At 40.9% G+C, this 16,935-nt stretch overlaps 1 protein-coding gene across 4 annotated transcripts in view; it reads left to right on the top strand.

Moving 5' to 3' along the window:
- Window positions 1-16,935, top strand: part of VPS54 (VPS54, GARP complex subunit) — a 68,538-nt gene that overhangs the window by 37,422 nt on the left and 14,181 nt on the right. For all 4 annotated transcript variants that reach the window (XR_003091873.1, XM_025192338.1, XM_025192331.1 and 1 more), the window contains 8 exons: window positions 2,609-2,664; window positions 3,914-4,010; window positions 4,715-5,055; window positions 7,923-8,052; window positions 10,146-10,327; window positions 11,390-11,499; window positions 12,952-13,015; window positions 16,141-16,246. Coding sequence is in view for 3 of the 4 variants with exons in the window: in XM_025192338.1 (XP_025048123.1) it covers window positions 2,609-2,664; window positions 3,914-4,010; window positions 4,715-5,055; window positions 7,923-8,052; window positions 10,146-10,327; window positions 11,390-11,499; window positions 12,952-13,015; window positions 16,141-16,246 (1,086 nt within the window). In the remaining variant the exon portion in view is untranslated. The remainder of the gene's footprint in view (window positions 1-2,608; window positions 2,665-3,913; window positions 4,011-4,714; window positions 5,056-7,922; window positions 8,053-10,145; window positions 10,328-11,389; window positions 11,500-12,951; window positions 13,016-16,140; window positions 16,247-16,935) is intronic.

Below are 16,935 nucleotides of genomic sequence, written 5' to 3'. Positions count from 1 at the left end.
TAGGTTAAAGGTTAGGTAATCTGTATGCCTTTTAAAATGACCACCCTAGGAGTTTTTCTAAGCTTCATCTCACTCATTTCTCAAGTATTCTGGTATCAGATGCTTGGTTTAGGTAGCCAGCTTTCCTCAACTGCACCTTTGCTATCATTGCCCCTATGCCTGTCATATTTTCTCTTTTTAAGATTTTTGCTGTCCTGTACTGTCATGGTATGAGTGAATTTTCCTGATCTTTCTCAAGCAATTTAGGTAGAACCGACTTGAGTTTCCTAATGTGGTAATTATAAGTTGTTCAGCGCTCACATGTAATTGTTGCTTTGTAGCCCTTAAGTTTTGTTGCCAGTTTAATGCCTCTTTTTTCCTACTATCTCATCTGGAGACTTCCAGGAGCACTGCTGGTTTTGGACTATCTCTAGTTCATTTTATCATCTAAGAATGTATTATGGGAGACTGGTGCTTCCTAGATAGATGAACTTATTCACAGCAGACAGTGGGTATCTATTAGTAGTGTTGGTAGGGGGAACACAAACTTTGCTAGGAGCAGGCTCTTGTATCATTGTTTGACTTGGTACAGAAGTATGTTTACTATAATTTTCTCTGCTCTTCTGGGTTTAGAATTGGATTTTTCTCGGTATTTTAGCACGTATCTTCCACATGTAAGATGGCTATACAGTTGCATCTTGTTTCATTAAAATCAGTCTTTGTCATTTAAGCAGAAAATATATAGGGAACACAAAGACAAAGCAAGTCCTTGCACAACATGGACTACAGTCCTGAAGGCTTTTCGCATGACTCTTTCAGACACCAGAGGGAAAGCTGTTCTGTACTGAAGTCTTGCATGTGCGTCCATCCTGTAACTCTTTGCAGAATAAGCATCTGCATGTTAGTAGTACCTTATGACCATGCCAATAGAGAACTAGCAGTGCAGGCACTAAGCATCAGCCCTCCTGAAAATAGATTTGTTTTTTAACAAGTATCAGTACAGAGTGCCATTATTTAAACAGCAATTACAATCCATAATGTCCAAGATGGACACCATCAGTCACCTCTGTGGTTTATAGAAAGTAAAGGCCAAATGAATTTGTATTGGCTCATGTCGCTCTTCTGAGAAGATTATCAATCACAGTTTTGGAGAAAAACTTTTTAATTTAGTCTAATTGGAGTTGATTTGTGTTGGGGTTTTACAAGGCAGCAATATCAAAGAAGCATTAATGTCTATAAAATAGAGGAGATGTTTGGAATGAAGATTGATTTTGGATAGGTAAAAATGTGTCTGACTGGCCAATTGCTTATTCACCAACAGAGGAGCTGAAGTTTTAGAGTAGTGATAGGTGTAGAGATAAGTGTGGGGAAATCTTCTGGACTGAGATGGAGATACAAGACAGCCCCTTGAGCAAGGAGGGTTGAGAATTGTATCCATTTGCAAAGCACGTTTTCTTTGTATAGTCCCAAGTAACAGAATATGTGTGTTTTGCTCCAACTCCCCTGCTCATACTGTAACACCATCCAAGTGTTGTTCTTCACATTTTTAGTTAGTCTCTGTGGCCTCAATCCAACTCCTTTTTGGCAGGTAAGTAGCAGTTGTGCAGCAAAAGTGGTATTTTGGGCGCTGTGCAATACACCTTGTCCTCATGTTGCTCTTCTGTTGCTCAGATAGGTGCTTGGAAAGGAGGGGGCCCTGGGTTCTGGCCCCTCATGCCCCCCATTGCTGTGCATACACTTTATCCAATGATTCTTATATGCAAAAAGTGTGGAAGCTGGGCAGGGGTTAGAAGCCAGAGCCACTTTATTTCTAGGACTGTGCCCATCTCACTGACCAAGCCACAGAACAAGCCTCCCTCTGGCTTATTCTCCTGCCCCACATATCTTATATCTTCCCCTCTTGGCTGTCCAGTGTGCTTCCTTCAAAATTAGGGTTGGAATGGGCTTTTTCATCCTGTCTTGCCCATGGCAGATAGGAAGTGGGAGATGTAAGTTTAAACCCCTTTTAAATGATGGGTGCCTAGAGCCTGTTTCCCCCAAGCTCTGTACAAATGCTGTAATGACTAGGCTGTTGGTTCAAAAGGTGGGACGGTTCTCTACCTCCTTCTCCTTTTTTCTGCAGATTACACAGAGTTAATTGCTTTCCCAGGGGAATAGGATCCAAAATCTGTTTAAGTGGCCAGAAATGCTACTTATGTGGCCAACATTAGCCACATAAGCAGAGGCATAACTGGGTGATTTTGACCCCTGGGCAGTTGCTTCTTACATGTCTGAAGGTGGTGTTGAGTTTCTATCTATGTATCCTATGCTTAGAAATGGAATCATCCCAGTCAGATTTTCAAATGTGATTGATTTGGGATGTCCAAGATGATGCTTTGTCAGAGAATGCTCAATATTCACCTCTAGAAAATCAGGCCCCTTTCAGGTATCTCAGGTTCCAAAATTACTGTTCAGTTTTAAAGCTGTCTGTCCTCCATATGTTGCATTTAAAAATAAAAGAGGTAAAACTGTGAAGTGACCCAAATGCGTGTCTCTTCTTTTTTCCTTATTGCACTGGAGAACCTTAAAATGATGAAACCTGGAAGGTGTGCAAAGAATCTAAAACATTTTTTTCCCTTAAACTTCACAGTGTGTTGTTAGCACAGTATCGCAAATAGAAGAAATAGATATAGAAGTTGTCATTAAGTAAGTACGTGCCAAGAATTTTTTGGGGGGTGGGAGAGTGGGGATGGGTGCTTTAGCAAAGATAAGCTGATTGTTATTTATGTTTTTTAAGTTGTGAATAACTATGAATGATCCTGCTCTTCTATTTTTCCCCAAGTCCCATGGCTCCCTCCATCTCTGTGGGAGCCCTGAACATTTCCATTCTTTTTCAAATTCTAACATTTATAGTCCTGCTTTATTAACCCTGCTTTTGAAATTGTCTTTAAAACTCTGTGAATGCCACTGCATATTGTATATGGAGTTAACAAAAGCACTAATTAAAATATGCTGACACATGTTTCCTGACTATTTTAAAAGGGTACACAGGTGTTCCCTATGCAGGTAGTCTGGTGCTGGTAGTTCAGTACCTCCTGCATGAATTAGAGTTGAAACAGGTGTTGCTATTTTACAGTAGGAATATTGGAGGATAGAAGCCCTCTGGGCTACCAGCAGGACTTGCGTGTCTAAGAAACTTATCCCAGAGATCAAAATTATAGCTCCTGACAAGGACAACCAAAAATCTATGCCCTTATTGCTCTTAAGAATAGAAGTTGATTTAATTATTTTTACTTCAGACCTTAACAGTAAATAATGTTCCCATTAATGCTAGTTCTCAAACACAGATAACTTAGCAAAAGGAGGAAGTGCTTTATTTCATAGAAGAGTGACTAATTTTATTACAAGACTAATTGCATAGTATAAGATTTTACTTTTGTTCTAGGAGTGCATTTTTGGCCTTTCAACACAAGTAGCTGACTCTAGCTATACTAGCTGAAGTGGTTTCCTTGTAGTGCAGCAAAAAAGAGCATAATCACAGTGTTTCTGCATTACCAGCAAAAAAACCCCAAATATTCCTTCGTAGCTAATCTCAGTTATTTTTGTTCTCGGCTTGGTATCCGTGATCATTATTAACATCTGACCTAATTGAAATGGAGGCTGAACAGTGCTTTCTGTTCATAAGGAAATAGCATACAGCTGTTTAAAAAGTTATGAGGAAGTTGAGGCTTTCGCTGTTCTTGGAAGAAACGTTTTTAGCCTTGGTTGATGCATTAATCAGAACTGTGCTATTTATATTATTGTTGTTTTTGTTGATGGAGCAACTGTTATGATGCTTATGCTTTTCTTCATATTTACAGATTTTACTTGACAATCTGTTTTTCTTTAAATATCAGCAGTCACTATTGTCTGTACATCACTTGAAAGATAAATAATCATTGTCTTCTTTGGATAGACTTGCAGACCAAATGAGAATGATGAATTTTCCTCAGTGGTTTGATCTACTGAAGAGTGTTTTTTCTAAATTTACTATCTTCCTCAAAAGAATTAAGGTAAGATATGCATGTTTCTCAGGTGTTTCATGCAGGCTTTTCATATGTTTATGTAGAAGGGCATGGGGCTGGTCCACAGACTGGATTGGGCCCTTTGCTGCCCCCAAGCACCAGGATTGGGCCCAAGGTCTACCTGTGATCTCCAAGAATCGGGCTTTGGGGGCCCCACACTATCTCCACTCAGCTGGGATTGGGCTCTTGGGCACCGTGCCACCTCCCCCAAGACCTGTGTGCTAGCATTGGGCTCCGTGACACCACCCTGTATGCCTGAACTAGCATGCAAGGCCACAGTCCATGAGGGTCCCCACAGATCCATGGGGAGCCCCATCTGGATAACATTCCTGATATTTGACGGAAATAGGTATTGTATCTTTGTGTGGGTATCAGTATTGAGAGCTATAATAGTTAATGTTAGCAAAGAGAATAATGGAAGGAACATACAAATCTTGTATCACTTTAAGTCAGTCACAAGTGATGAAGGATTAGTATGTGACCTTTTTAAGGAGAAAATTAACTCAAGTGTGGCATTTTTTGCACCTTCCTCAGAAACATCTGATACTGGCCAAAGTACCAGACTGAGTACTAAGTAAGCAAATGGCGCAATATAAATATTTCAGTTTTTCATACAAAAAACTTTTTTTTTAAAGTAAGTATGGTTAGGGTATGATTTTATTTTTGGTAATAAACGTTATATTTGATCCTAGGCAACATTAAATGTTATTCGTAGCGTGGTTCTTTTGGTTCTAGACAAGAACCAAAAGACCAGGGAGCAGGAGGAAACTTCATTGCAGAAGAACTCTACAAAAGACAATATTGTGGACACAGAAGTGGCTTATTTGACTCATGATGGCATGTTTATCAGTGATGCATTCGGTGAGAGAGAGATCCCATCTGTAGCAGTTGACACTACCTCTCAAAGAAATGTTTCCCCGAATAGTGAGCCTTCCAACAGTGATTCAGTCTCTGAACCAGAATGCACTACTGACTCTTCATCCAGCAAAGAGCAAACATCATCTTCTGTTACACCAGGGGGAGTGGAAATTATGTAAGTAAACGTGCCTCCTGTACTCTGCTTAATCTGGCCCCTGTCCTAGCAACACTAACATTAACATGTGTTAGTTGAACAAAGGTGGTTTTATTACCCCCCAGAGTGAAATTTATGCTAGTGGATCTTACTTTACTAAGTAAATTGAATGAAAGAAATGCAGTCATTGTTCCCTGAGGAAAGACAGTAGGGGCTACAAAACAGTACTGTCCTCCTTTGCCTCCTCCCTGGGCCTCATGTTTCTACCTGCAGTTGCACAGGGAGCCAACACCACTTCTTGTACAACAGAAGCATCTTGTTTCTTGGGGAGCCTCTGCACCTGCAGAGGAGGGAGGTAATAAGGGCTGTTTGTACACACTATGGGGGTTTAATTCAGCTTAGTTCTCCCTAAATTGAAATGGTGGGTTTTTAAAAACACCACTTCAATTTAAGAGAATTAAATTGAACTAACCCCCCGTGGCACGTACACAAGGGTGGGGGCCTGATCCTTACCTGCCTCTTTGGGTGGCGGGGTGGGGGTGCTGAGCTGCTGAGCTGCTGGTGGGCCGAGCGGTCCCTGAGCTGCATGGGGGCTCCTCAGGTGACACCTGACTCGGGCAGTCCCAGGGGGTGTTGCAGCCACAGAGGGAAACACTCCCCCCCACCCCTTCCCTGCCTCCCTGCAGCCACAGAGGGAAGCACTAGGCCCCCTCACAGCTCAGGCAGGCAGGCTCCAGGCATGGGGCACTGGAAGCTGATGTGCTCGGGGCTTGGCGGGCCCCATGCAGGTCAGGGGCTGTGGGACCCAGCGGCAGCCTGTGCAGGCAGGCTCCACTGAAGGGGGGAAAAAAAAAAGTGTGAGCCTGATCTTTTGTTTTTTCCCTGTTGCACTTTGTTAGGTAGCAAACTAAAACACCTCAGAAGTGTTTTATTTTGCTACATACCAAAATCATTTAAAGCGGAATATGCTGCCGAGCGTGCCAACAGCAGCAGCATTAAAGTGGTGCAAAAGGTCATTTAAGCCACTTTAAAGGCCAATTTTGTGGTGTGTACAAAGGCCCAAGAGTTCCTTTTTAGGTGAACTTTGATTAGGTGTAATGTGCCTTAGCTAACAAGGAGCATCTGTGCCTCCAGATGCACATTTGCTGCAGTTCCTGGTTGACTAGATCTCAGTGTGACATTGATCAATGGAATGGCTGAGTAAACCGTTCTGACTGCTGTAGTAACATGGTCACCATTGTCCCACCGCACACTGGCCACTGCTGACGTAACTTCTGGGCAGCTTTTGTGAATTCCATTCTTTTTGTGAAGTCACCCACCTATGTAAATAGCTCTGCATAATGTGTCAAGCTTGGGTACAAGTCTTTTCATTAGAAGCAACTCTTGATACAGATGCATCAAGCAGACTTGATCGAAATGCTGCAGTGTGTTGCTGCTTTCATGTTTCATGGGAGTGAGAAGCATGTCTATGTCAGCTACAAATTGGTGACGTGTAAATAGCTACAGGGGCTGCCTTATTTTTAACTGGCTTCAGAAAAGAAAAAAATGTTAGTATGAAATCAGGCAGAAAGCAGGGTAGATTTGCACTGTATAAACTAACTAGATCAGATATTCATAGCATAAGCTTTCCTAATGAGTAGGCTTACTCCATCAGATGCTGTGAAGGGACTGCAGGAAGCAGAGCTTCTAAATAAAAAGTAGTGATTAGAATACAGAGGGTAGGGAAGTGGTGGGGAGAAAAGGGAGGGGCCACTTCTGAGAGAGGGAAGGTGGGTAGGAGAGAGAAAACAAGGCAGTTAAACCCACTCAGGGACATAAAGATTATAAAAACTAATCCAAGCAGTGGGATAAGAACCCATAGTCTTGGTTCAGACCATACTTATCATCCACAGATTGGATTGTGTTTTCTTATTCCACAGTTTCTCACAGTTTCCGTAGACATTAGGGCTGGAAGGGACCTCACAAGATCATTGGGTCCAGCCCCCTGCCCAAGGGGCAGGAAGTCAGCTGGGGTAAGATCACCCCAGCAAGATAAGCATCCAAGTGTTTCTTAAAGGTATTCAGAGCAGGTGCTTGCACCACTTCTGGTGGGAGTCTAGTCCAGACTCTGGAGACTTGGACGGTAAAGAATTTTTTCTTTATGTCTAGTCTAAAACGGTCTTCCGGCAGTTTGTGACTGTTAGACCTTGTCTTCCCTTGGGGTGCCCTGGTGAACATATATTCCCCTAGTTCCTGATGCACACTCCTTATGTACTTATAGGCTGCCACCAAGTCCCCCCTGAGCCTTCTCTTCTCCAGGCTGAAAAGTCCCATGCCTCTCAGGCTCTCCTCATAAGACCTGTTTTCTTGACCTCTAATCCTGCGCATGGCTTTCCTCTGGACTCTCTCTCAAGCTTCTCCATGTCCTTTCTAAACTGTGGAGCCCAGAATTGGATGCAGTACTCCAGCTGCAGCCTTACCAAGGCTGAGTAAAGCGGGAGGATGACTTCTTGGGTCTCACTTCTTGTTCAGGTTTGTTATTAAAGTTCTGTTGTCTAAGAACAGCCACTCTTGAGGTCAGCGATGGAGTGTCCAGGGAGGTCAAAGTGTAAGGAGTGTATTAGCAATTGTGAAGTGATCTCCCAGAAATGCCTAACTCCAATTATTGACTGTATCGTTAATTAAAAAAAAGAGGAGAGAGAGAGCAAATACAAACATGTATTTGCTTGTTGTAGAGCCTGATGAGATGCTGACAGCTGGTAAGAAAATTCATAACTATGAAAAGTTAGAAAGCAGCCTTGGAATTGACATGATTTACCTGACAGCTACTGCTTTTGTCTTCCCTCCCTCAGAATGTGATTGTACCCTTTGTAAAATCATTTGCAAACAAATGTTTCTGTCATTTTTAGCATCAGCGATGACATGAAGCTGACTGACCTGGAACTGGGCAAGCTGGCAAATAACATTCAAGAGTTGCTTTATAGTGCCTCTGATATCTGCCATGATCGATCTGTCAAGTTCCTCATGGCAAGGGCAAAGGTAATGTACTTCCATCAGACCAGCAACCTTAATGAAAAAATTGCACATACTACTTGTTGGGGTTTGAATGATTAAGGAGGATATTTTCCTTGTAGATTTTTGAAATTATATCTTGTACTGAAAGCAAGTAAATGCCCATGTGATCCAAGAGCTTATGTCCCAGAGCTCACTGGCTTTTACATAATGCATCATTGTCAGACACTGTTTAAATTGAGTACTATTTTCCACTAAAACAAGAGACAGTGGGACTGGATTTGCATACAATAGATTTTTCCTTTTGTACCTGCCCATCTTTGCAGCTACACTAGTGGTAGCAACTGTGGAGGCCCCAGCCTGGACCAGATGCCAGCAGCCTTTTAATCTGCCTTGTTTGGGGGGATAACTGTTGCTTAAAATGCCAGTGGCTCTTGCACCAGGACCCCTGAAAGTCCTTGTCTTCATTGTTGCTTAGCCAGTGTTAGTCGGAGTCAGACATTTTGGTGGGAAAAGTCTAAGTCGAAGCAAAGCCAGAGATAAATGTTAGCTTTTAAAATTATTTTCTTTGGTTATTTCAAATTAATGAGGGACAGGTCATAGCCCTTATGAAACTTATGTTTGCATCTGTCTTTGTAGACTTACTAAAACAGCTAAGTGTTGCATTGCCTGTGAAAGGTACCTTCACAACCAACCCAACAAGGCACTAAAAGCTTGGGTTCTAGGAACCGTGGTTCTATCTGCAGGTGTGCTGAGACAGCATTCTGGTTTGCTTTAGCTCACTTTGTGATCTACCTTAGGGTTGGTGTTGGCCCATAAATGATATTTTAGTGGAGCAGCTGGGTCAGATGTCCAGTAAGTGTAGATGAAGATAACTCATGTTCAATATGATCGTTATGTCAGTTAACATTGCATCTGGGTTACAAATAACGAGGCTCCCTAAAAACTAATGTAAAACATAAGCTAAATGGGACCTTAGTAAGCTTATGCTCTGGGGCTTAAACCTACACCTGAAGTTTGTTTCACCCTTCCCACCCTTTCCAGAAGATGATAGGGCAGGCCTGGGCAGAGGCCAAGATTTGTCATTGTCAGGGCACAGGTACAACATTCCTAGAAAGACTCACCACTAAGTAATTGTGGCTTTTCCCATGGTATTACTGCGTACTGGTACCGGTCAGACTCAATAGCTATGTCTTCCCTGCAGTTACTTTTGGTTCACTTCAGATCATTATTAGGAGCTGGTTTCCTGTCCTGTCAGTCTCTAGATAAGGCCTGGCTCTCAGACAAACTGGCAAGTCTTTCTTTTAAGTTTGTGGGTATGGACACATGTAACAATCAAATCATTCCCAAATGTCACTCATTGGGAACTAGTTCATAATTGTTGTAAGGCAGAGGTGTCTGCACATAGAGGACCTTAATGTTCCAGGTGGAGTGGTCATCTTTTAGACACTGGGAGTAGGGGTGATCACCCAGCCCTGCATGCCTTACAGTGGGTAAGTTTGAGTGGGGGGTGCTTAGGAGGGCTCCCAGGGGGTGTGACCTGTGGCTAGAGGAGTTTTCACTTTTCTGCTTTGCTTGTTCTCCTAAATACAGGTTCAGTAAAGTTCAGTAACCTGCACTTGACTGACCTGGGATGCCTTGGAGAGGAGGAGTGCAAAGTACCTGTGTTTTGGGGTTCCCAGGGACTATGGGGACATGATGAGGAGCTATGTTTGAGTAGGGAGTGAGAACACAACTGGGCATTAGATAGCTTTTATTGGACAAGCAGTGCAAGGGAGCTCATGGACAACAAAAGGCAAAAAAGGGGGCTGCAGAGTTCTGGCCATTTATGAGGGCAGCCTGGTACAGCAAGGAATTGGAAGAGAGAGAGAAGCATAGTGTGGGGTGCCTGAAGGACTGACCAGATCATGCATCACAGAACACTTGGTGTCTACAGGTAATATTGACCTAGTTCACAGTGAACTTGATTTTGCAGGTACACTTTTGAACTATTCCAGGCCATTTGTTCATTTGTCCGCTTTAAGTTCAAACTGTATTTAAATCCATTTGTGGGCTATGTGTGTCTATACCCTGTGCCTTTCTGGTATTTTTGTCCTTATGGTGGTTTTCTTTGCATTTAGGATGGCTTCCTGGAGAAGCTGAATTCTAATGAATTTGTTGCCCTTTCTCGACTAATGGAAGGATTTATCTTAGACACCGAACAAATCTGTGGCCGAAAAAGCATGTCATTGCGCGGAGCGCTTCAGAGTCAAGCTAATAGATTTGTGAATAGATTCCATGAGGAGAGAAAAACAAAGCTCAGGTATCCCTGGATAGCACTCTCCATGTCTGATGAAAGATGGCTTGTTCCTGGAACATCTGTAACCAAATTTATAAGTGAAGCTGTCTGTTGTAATTTGTTTCAGGCTGCGGCATTCCCTGTATATTAGCTATATTTGTTCTTCATGCAATTTGAATCATATTCAGCTGGGCTGCCCTGACTGTTTAAAGAAAGATTGTCATTAGCTGCAAAAAGGATTGAAGACAGGCTGCTCCCTCTTGTAACAACTTGGACTCACAAGGTCCATGTATAGCCAGGGTCTGGTAACACTAGGAATGAGACCTGAGACATCCCTCCTTCTCCTAGGGAGGCTTACTTTGTACTTATGCCCAGGACAGCTACTTCCAATTGTTACCAGTCTCTGAAGGTGGTTTAATGCAACAATAAAAGGCAGTCCTCTCTGCTTGTGTGGAGACGCATAGGAAAGGGATCAGTCTGCATTTGTCAGTCCTGTCCTGTGCTCCTCCCCTGATAACAGCCTGCTACTCCCTTGCTTATGAGACTGAGGGCTACACACGATTTGCATTTGGTGAAAGAGATTTCACTTACTTTTATCTTTGGAGGATAGTGGGCTTTAAGCTCGTGCTGTTCCCCTTGCTGCTCCATTTTTTCATGATTTCTTTGGTGTTGCATGTGTGTTAAATTTTCTCTGATATGGATGCATAGAAAAGCTTTCACTATTATTCATTAAAAAGGTCCATAAATGTCACTGTTTTCGCAAGGTATTCCAGCAGCAATGTCCACATAGTATGAAGTACATGCTAGTTTCTTTTGTGATGTATGTTTAATTTATTCAGTCTACAGTTTTCCAAGCTAATGCATGGGTATTTGCTGGGTAGATTTGATTTACTGTTCAAAATTACTTGTGCACCTTTGTAAGTAAGGATTAATGATAAAATTTTGGACCATTGAATCTTTTATTACTGTGAATCCCTTTTAACTACATCAGTTTTGATTCTGTTGTAGTACAAGCAAGAGAAGCTTTGAGGCAACAACTTTCATTTTACTTTTTCCTTTTAACCTCCTTTTTATGTATATAAATAGTCTGCTACTAGATAATGAGCGCTGGAAGCAAGCTGAAGTTCCTGCAGAGTTTCAGGATCTTGTTGATTCTGTAGCTGAAGGCAAGATTACTCTACCTGAAAAAAAGGCAGGTGTGTACCTTGGGTCTCCTCCTCCTCCTCCTCCTCCTCCTCCTCCTTCTTCTTCATTTACCACAGTGCAGATTTTGCAGTCAAATGTTGCAGAACAGATTCTTTTGTAACTCTTGATTCATACACATGTATGGTGTTCTTGGGGAGAAAATCCAAATGCCTATTTAAGGATGAAACATTCAATGCTTGATCTCAATTTAAGAGACTTCTTAGGAAAGTTTTTTAGCAACAAAAGCACTTATTAATTGAGACTGTGGGAGATTCCACACAGGAATTCCTTGCCTCGGAATGGCGGTCCCTGCAAGACATCAGAATTCTCCCACGACATCACTGAAGTGTTGCTACCCCTGCCCTTTAAAATAGCACTCACTCCAGTATGGCCTGCCCATGGGTCATACACAGGCCAAGGCATTATATAGCCTCTAGAAGAGGCAGAGACCTGGGTTCAGTTTGGACTGCAGACTCCTTGTGTGATCTTGGACAAATCACTCAGTCTTTCAGTGCCTCAGTTCCCCATGTCTGAGATGGGAATGGGAAGAATATCTCTTCTTCAGAGAGACATTGTAAAAATAAATATGTTAGTAATGTAATGATTTTGCTATGGTCCTAAGAACTGTCTACTCTGTTAATAAAAAAGAAACGCAGGAGATGAAGAGAAATGGCCAAAAATGAGTTTAGAATAACCTCACCAGCCAAAAGTAGGACAGGGGATGCAGCAGGAGCAAAAGGCCCACATGGGCAATACAAAAAAGGCAGGAAGCTACAACTTTAGAAAGAATGGCTTTTTAACTGGCCTGAATAAGATAGGAAGTTGGAAGTGCCAAATTTAGAATGGAAGCAGTTTCAGTGAATACTTAGGGGGCTAGGCTTGAAGAAAATGTCTGTGATAACCCTAGGTCCAAACCACATTGTACATCTATTGAGAATGTACCCTACAAATCTTGGTGACTTTTTTTTTGCACTGGTTTTTGTGTTTGTCACCTGTCATACTCAGATAATCCTGGAGTGCTATCTCAAGTAAGAGATTCTCTCTTAGCTAAAGCAGTCTTGGGATAGTCAGGGGCAGAGCTACTAGTGAGGGCATGTACAGAGAGCAACCCAGATGAAGTATAGATCTGTCATAGCTATTTTTCCAAAACAACAGGTGGTAACCCCAGTGAGCAATTACCTCTCAATAAAATGGGTTCCAACATCAGAGACATTGTCAGACCTTGTTAGCTTTTTTTTTTGTCTAAGTATTGCAGCACTACATAAATATATTATAGAAAGTGTGGTGGGTAAGTAAATGAATTCACATGTATGCAGTATAAAATACAGGATAGTGCTCTGAGGAGTGACTGGTTTTCAGCCATTAGAGGAATAGTTTACCATTTTTTGCGCTTGTTTTCAGTTCAGCTCACCTCTCTTGTGCTCTCTCTCTCTCTCTCTCTCTCTCCTTGTTATAATGTGTAGTTGCTGAAGAAAGAAAGCCAGCTGACTTCCTCATTGTCGAAGGACAAAAATATGCTGTGGTTGGGTAAGATGCACTCTTTTCTCTGAATGATGAGTTAGTTGGCTTGTGCTTTTGAGTAAAACTGTGTTGAATACTAAAAGCTTTAGCAATCTTGTTTTGAATAAAGACAAATCCTCTCCTCCCCAGATTAGTTTTCCTCTGATTCTGGAGCAGTAGTAAAATATGGTATGATGTTATGCACCTTTTTAAGATGTTATTTCAGCTGCAAAGCATCAGCATTAACATTTACATTTTCTTTTGGTTTGTAATTTTTCCAGCAATGCATATACTTAGGATTTTTTCCATCTCTGCATACATTCCCATTGTCAGTATATGATTGGTATTATTTCCTTAAAATATTAGAATGTACTTGTCCATATATGTCAATGGAAAGATAGGGGAACACCGATGAATTAATGATATTGGGAATTCACTCAGTGAAATTCCCTTTAAAAATAAGAAATGATATCTCATTCTTAGGTTCACCTCATTTCGTGGTATTTTTGGATGATTTAGCTAGTTTTAATTAATTAAATCCAAAACAAAAGCAAAGTTTAAAAAAGTGTATTTGGATGTTTATATTTCTGCATTTTTCAACCTTGGGACATAGTTGTCAGAGTATTAAATATATCTAGGGGGCATTTTTAGGATGCAACCTGGAAAAAAGATATTTAATGCACTTGAATTCAAATATCACATTACTCACAACTCAAAACCAAATGACCTAGTTTTCAAAAACTTACACAGTAACCGGGTATTATCTTATGTAGGTTCCTTTGTATATTGTGCTACAGTTTTAACCAAAACCAGAAACCAGTGACTCACAATTTCAGTGCCAGCTTAAAATAAACGGTCTTTAAGCTAGTCTCTGAGGGTGTTTATATATGTTCTCCGGAGGGGTTGCTTTAATTAAGCGGCTCTGAGAGCCACTCTAAAACGCCTGGAGCAACACGTGTATAAGCATCCCCATGCTGAAAAGTGGCAGTGGGGGGGGTTTAAAGTTCCCTTCCACCATTTTCCAGTGCAGTGATACTGATGCATGTGATGCTGGAGTCTGTTGGAGCACGGTAATTACCACGCTTCAGCACTCAGTTAATCAAGTCTGCTCCTGTAATTACAGTGTGTTGGAACAGCCTCGCTGCACGTGTATAGGTGCCCTGAGTAGCTAACACCAGCACCACCCAACAGTGTTTTGAGATATGATGGCATTATATAAATATCCTTTCAAAGATAACGTAGGCTCTGAATGAAACCACTTGATAGACCAGGCATAGAAGGCATCTTTGCTAATCCATGTCATCTCATCTGAGGTAGAATTAGTTTTAGCTCCTTGAAGAAATTGTCAACTTCCATATTGAACATTTATAGTCTACAGATTTCTACAGACATTTTTCTTGTAATGTTTCACCTATTTTTTTTAAAATAAATATGAGTGAACCAAAAAAATAATTTCCTAAAATGAAATTAGCCTACAAAAATCCCTATTTGTTTTTGTAGCTTGCTTGTGGGGAGGAAGATTTGTGTTTTGAAATGCCTGGGGACTTATTTTGAATGCTGGCCTGGTCTGACAATGATGACCCAGCTTGAATTTTCTTGGCTTCTCTCTATTTGGGTTGAAAGGAGTGTGTGTGTTTTTTATGGGCCAAGCCTGATTCTTATAGATGCTGTGTAGCTGCAACTCCCATTGAATTTGGTGGGAATTACAGGTGCTCAGTGTCCCTGAGTGTTTCCTGCTATGTGTATGCAGCTGCTCAGTCTCTTTCCTTGACTAACTGTGCATTCATTAGGGACTCTTCAATGCTCATGACTGTCTTTTTTAATTTTTTTCCTGTTGCATTTGCTCAGAATTGGCAAAGATGGCTACATAGTGTCTTAAAAATGGAGCTTTAGAGTTTCCTACTGGTATGTGAATAGAACCCTGTATTCTTTCAATGGTTGTTTCTGTAAGATATAAAGTAACTATATTGAACTGGGGACCTCTTGTTCTTGTAGCAGTTAACTATTTTTATAAGTTTTCTTTCTCTCTTCCCATCTTTACAAATCACCAGAGTCACCTTTCACCATTTTTTAAATTTCAGGCTTCTCGTATTCCATTTATTTTATATCACACAAATAAATAGCAACAACGGAAATCAAAAACACCTAAATCCCATTTTTTCGTCAGTGATTTCATAGCCAATATCCCATTGACTTCTAGTCACATAGAAGCCGTTTATGGCAGGTCTATATAAATCCTGTAGTGAGGGAATTAATTCATGACCATTTTAAAACCCTAGTATGTTGGAGCAGGGGCTACACTTAGCATCTTAGTCTCATGATGCTATCATTTTACTTGGTGACTGTCAAGTGTTCCAGGCTAAACTACCTGAATTACTACTGTAAAAAAGTGAATGGGAACAACAAATCTGTTTAGGACAGAAGCTTTCCAACCTTTCTTTATACATAATCAAGCAGCAGTATCAGTAGTATCAAATATGATATTATTTCTCCTACCTTCATACCCTGAGAAAAGCCTGAAATGTAAAGATGGTAATGATGAAAATATGTGAAACATATATTTTCATCATTACCATCTTTAAATTTCAGGCCTTTCCCAGGGTATGAAGATAGGGAAAATAATATTATATTTTATACTATTGATACCCTGCATTAAGTTTGTGTGATAAACCTATAATCTTTTAAAATTGTAGACTGTTAGCTATATGCAAACCTTACAAGGGCCGAGAGCAATTATATATACATTGTATAAAAGCATCCCATTTTGTGTTTTTAAATATGCTTATTTGCCTTTTTCCTACATTTTGTTTTCCCAGAGCAAGGTGTGGCCCTTAATATGAGGGAACGGTATATGAATAAATGCATTAGTTGAAAAACCAAAAGAAAAGAGGAAAAAAAGATGAATGAGAATTCTAGCACTACTAGATGCTGGACCCTTTTTTAAAATAAAGTTAAATGGTATTGAAATATCTAGCCAAGTTATAGAAATCTGAACAAGCTAAAATTGGTGAAGTTAGAAAATGGGAGAGGAAACATTTAAAAGGCAGCTTAAAAATATCCTTGCTATCAACAAAGTGTGGTAGTATATATTTGATTCACCATCTTGGCTGTGCACTGAAGTGACATATTTGGCTCTATTTCTTTTCTTGTAGAACAGTGTTGCTGTTAATAAGAATAATCCTTGAGTACTGCCAGTGTGTGGATAACATCCCATCTATCACTACTGACATGCTTACTCGTCTGTCTGATTTACTAAAGGTATGACCACCAAAAATGATGTCTACACTAGCTAAAGATCTATAAGGGAGGGGGTGTGTCTTGCCCTCAGTAATGCTCCATGTAAAGTTACGATTTGTTAGTGACGTATAGCTTAACTGTGACCTTTGCTATAACTATAGATGTCATAATGCGCATCTTTTAATGATGAACTTGGGTGATGCTGTAGGCCATCCATATAAATACAGTTCAGAGGCAATCTGCTAGGTGAAATAACTATACAAAGCCACTTGTCCATTGGCATGTGAGAGGCCCCGGTAACCAGCAGAAGAGCAACTTTGTTTCTGGAGTTTTACTGTTATTTGTTCTTTAGGCTGGGGAAAGAGGTGGTATGGAGTAGATGATGTGAAGTGAGAGAGAGCAGCTTAAGCCAAAATGTCTTTCAAAGATGCATGTCCGCAGGGAGGAAACCAGTTTCTTGATTTGTACAAGTCATGTCATGGTTGGAACAATGAAAAATATCTGTCTGGTAAAGCTATTATGGTAAAATGAAAAGTAAATTAAAGATCAGGACCTTTCAGTATCTCTCATGCTATGGAAGATGATAGGCTAGGGCTTCTAGGCTCTGGCTAGAACAGATGACCACAACGAAAAGAAGTACATGAGTATGTTTACGAGTGTCGTTGCTGTGATATAGCAAAGCAACTGCCAATGAGGTTTTTGGCCAAGTT

This window comes from Alligator sinensis, unplaced genomic scaffold (assembly GCF_000455745.1).
Source record: "Alligator sinensis unplaced genomic scaffold, ASM45574v1 scaffold219_1, whole genome shotgun sequence".
Lineage (NCBI taxonomy): Eukaryota > Metazoa > Chordata > Crocodylia > Alligatoridae > Alligator > Alligator sinensis.
Note: the sequence above shows the minus strand (reverse complement) of the source record. Positions and strands in the feature narration are given on the sequence as shown.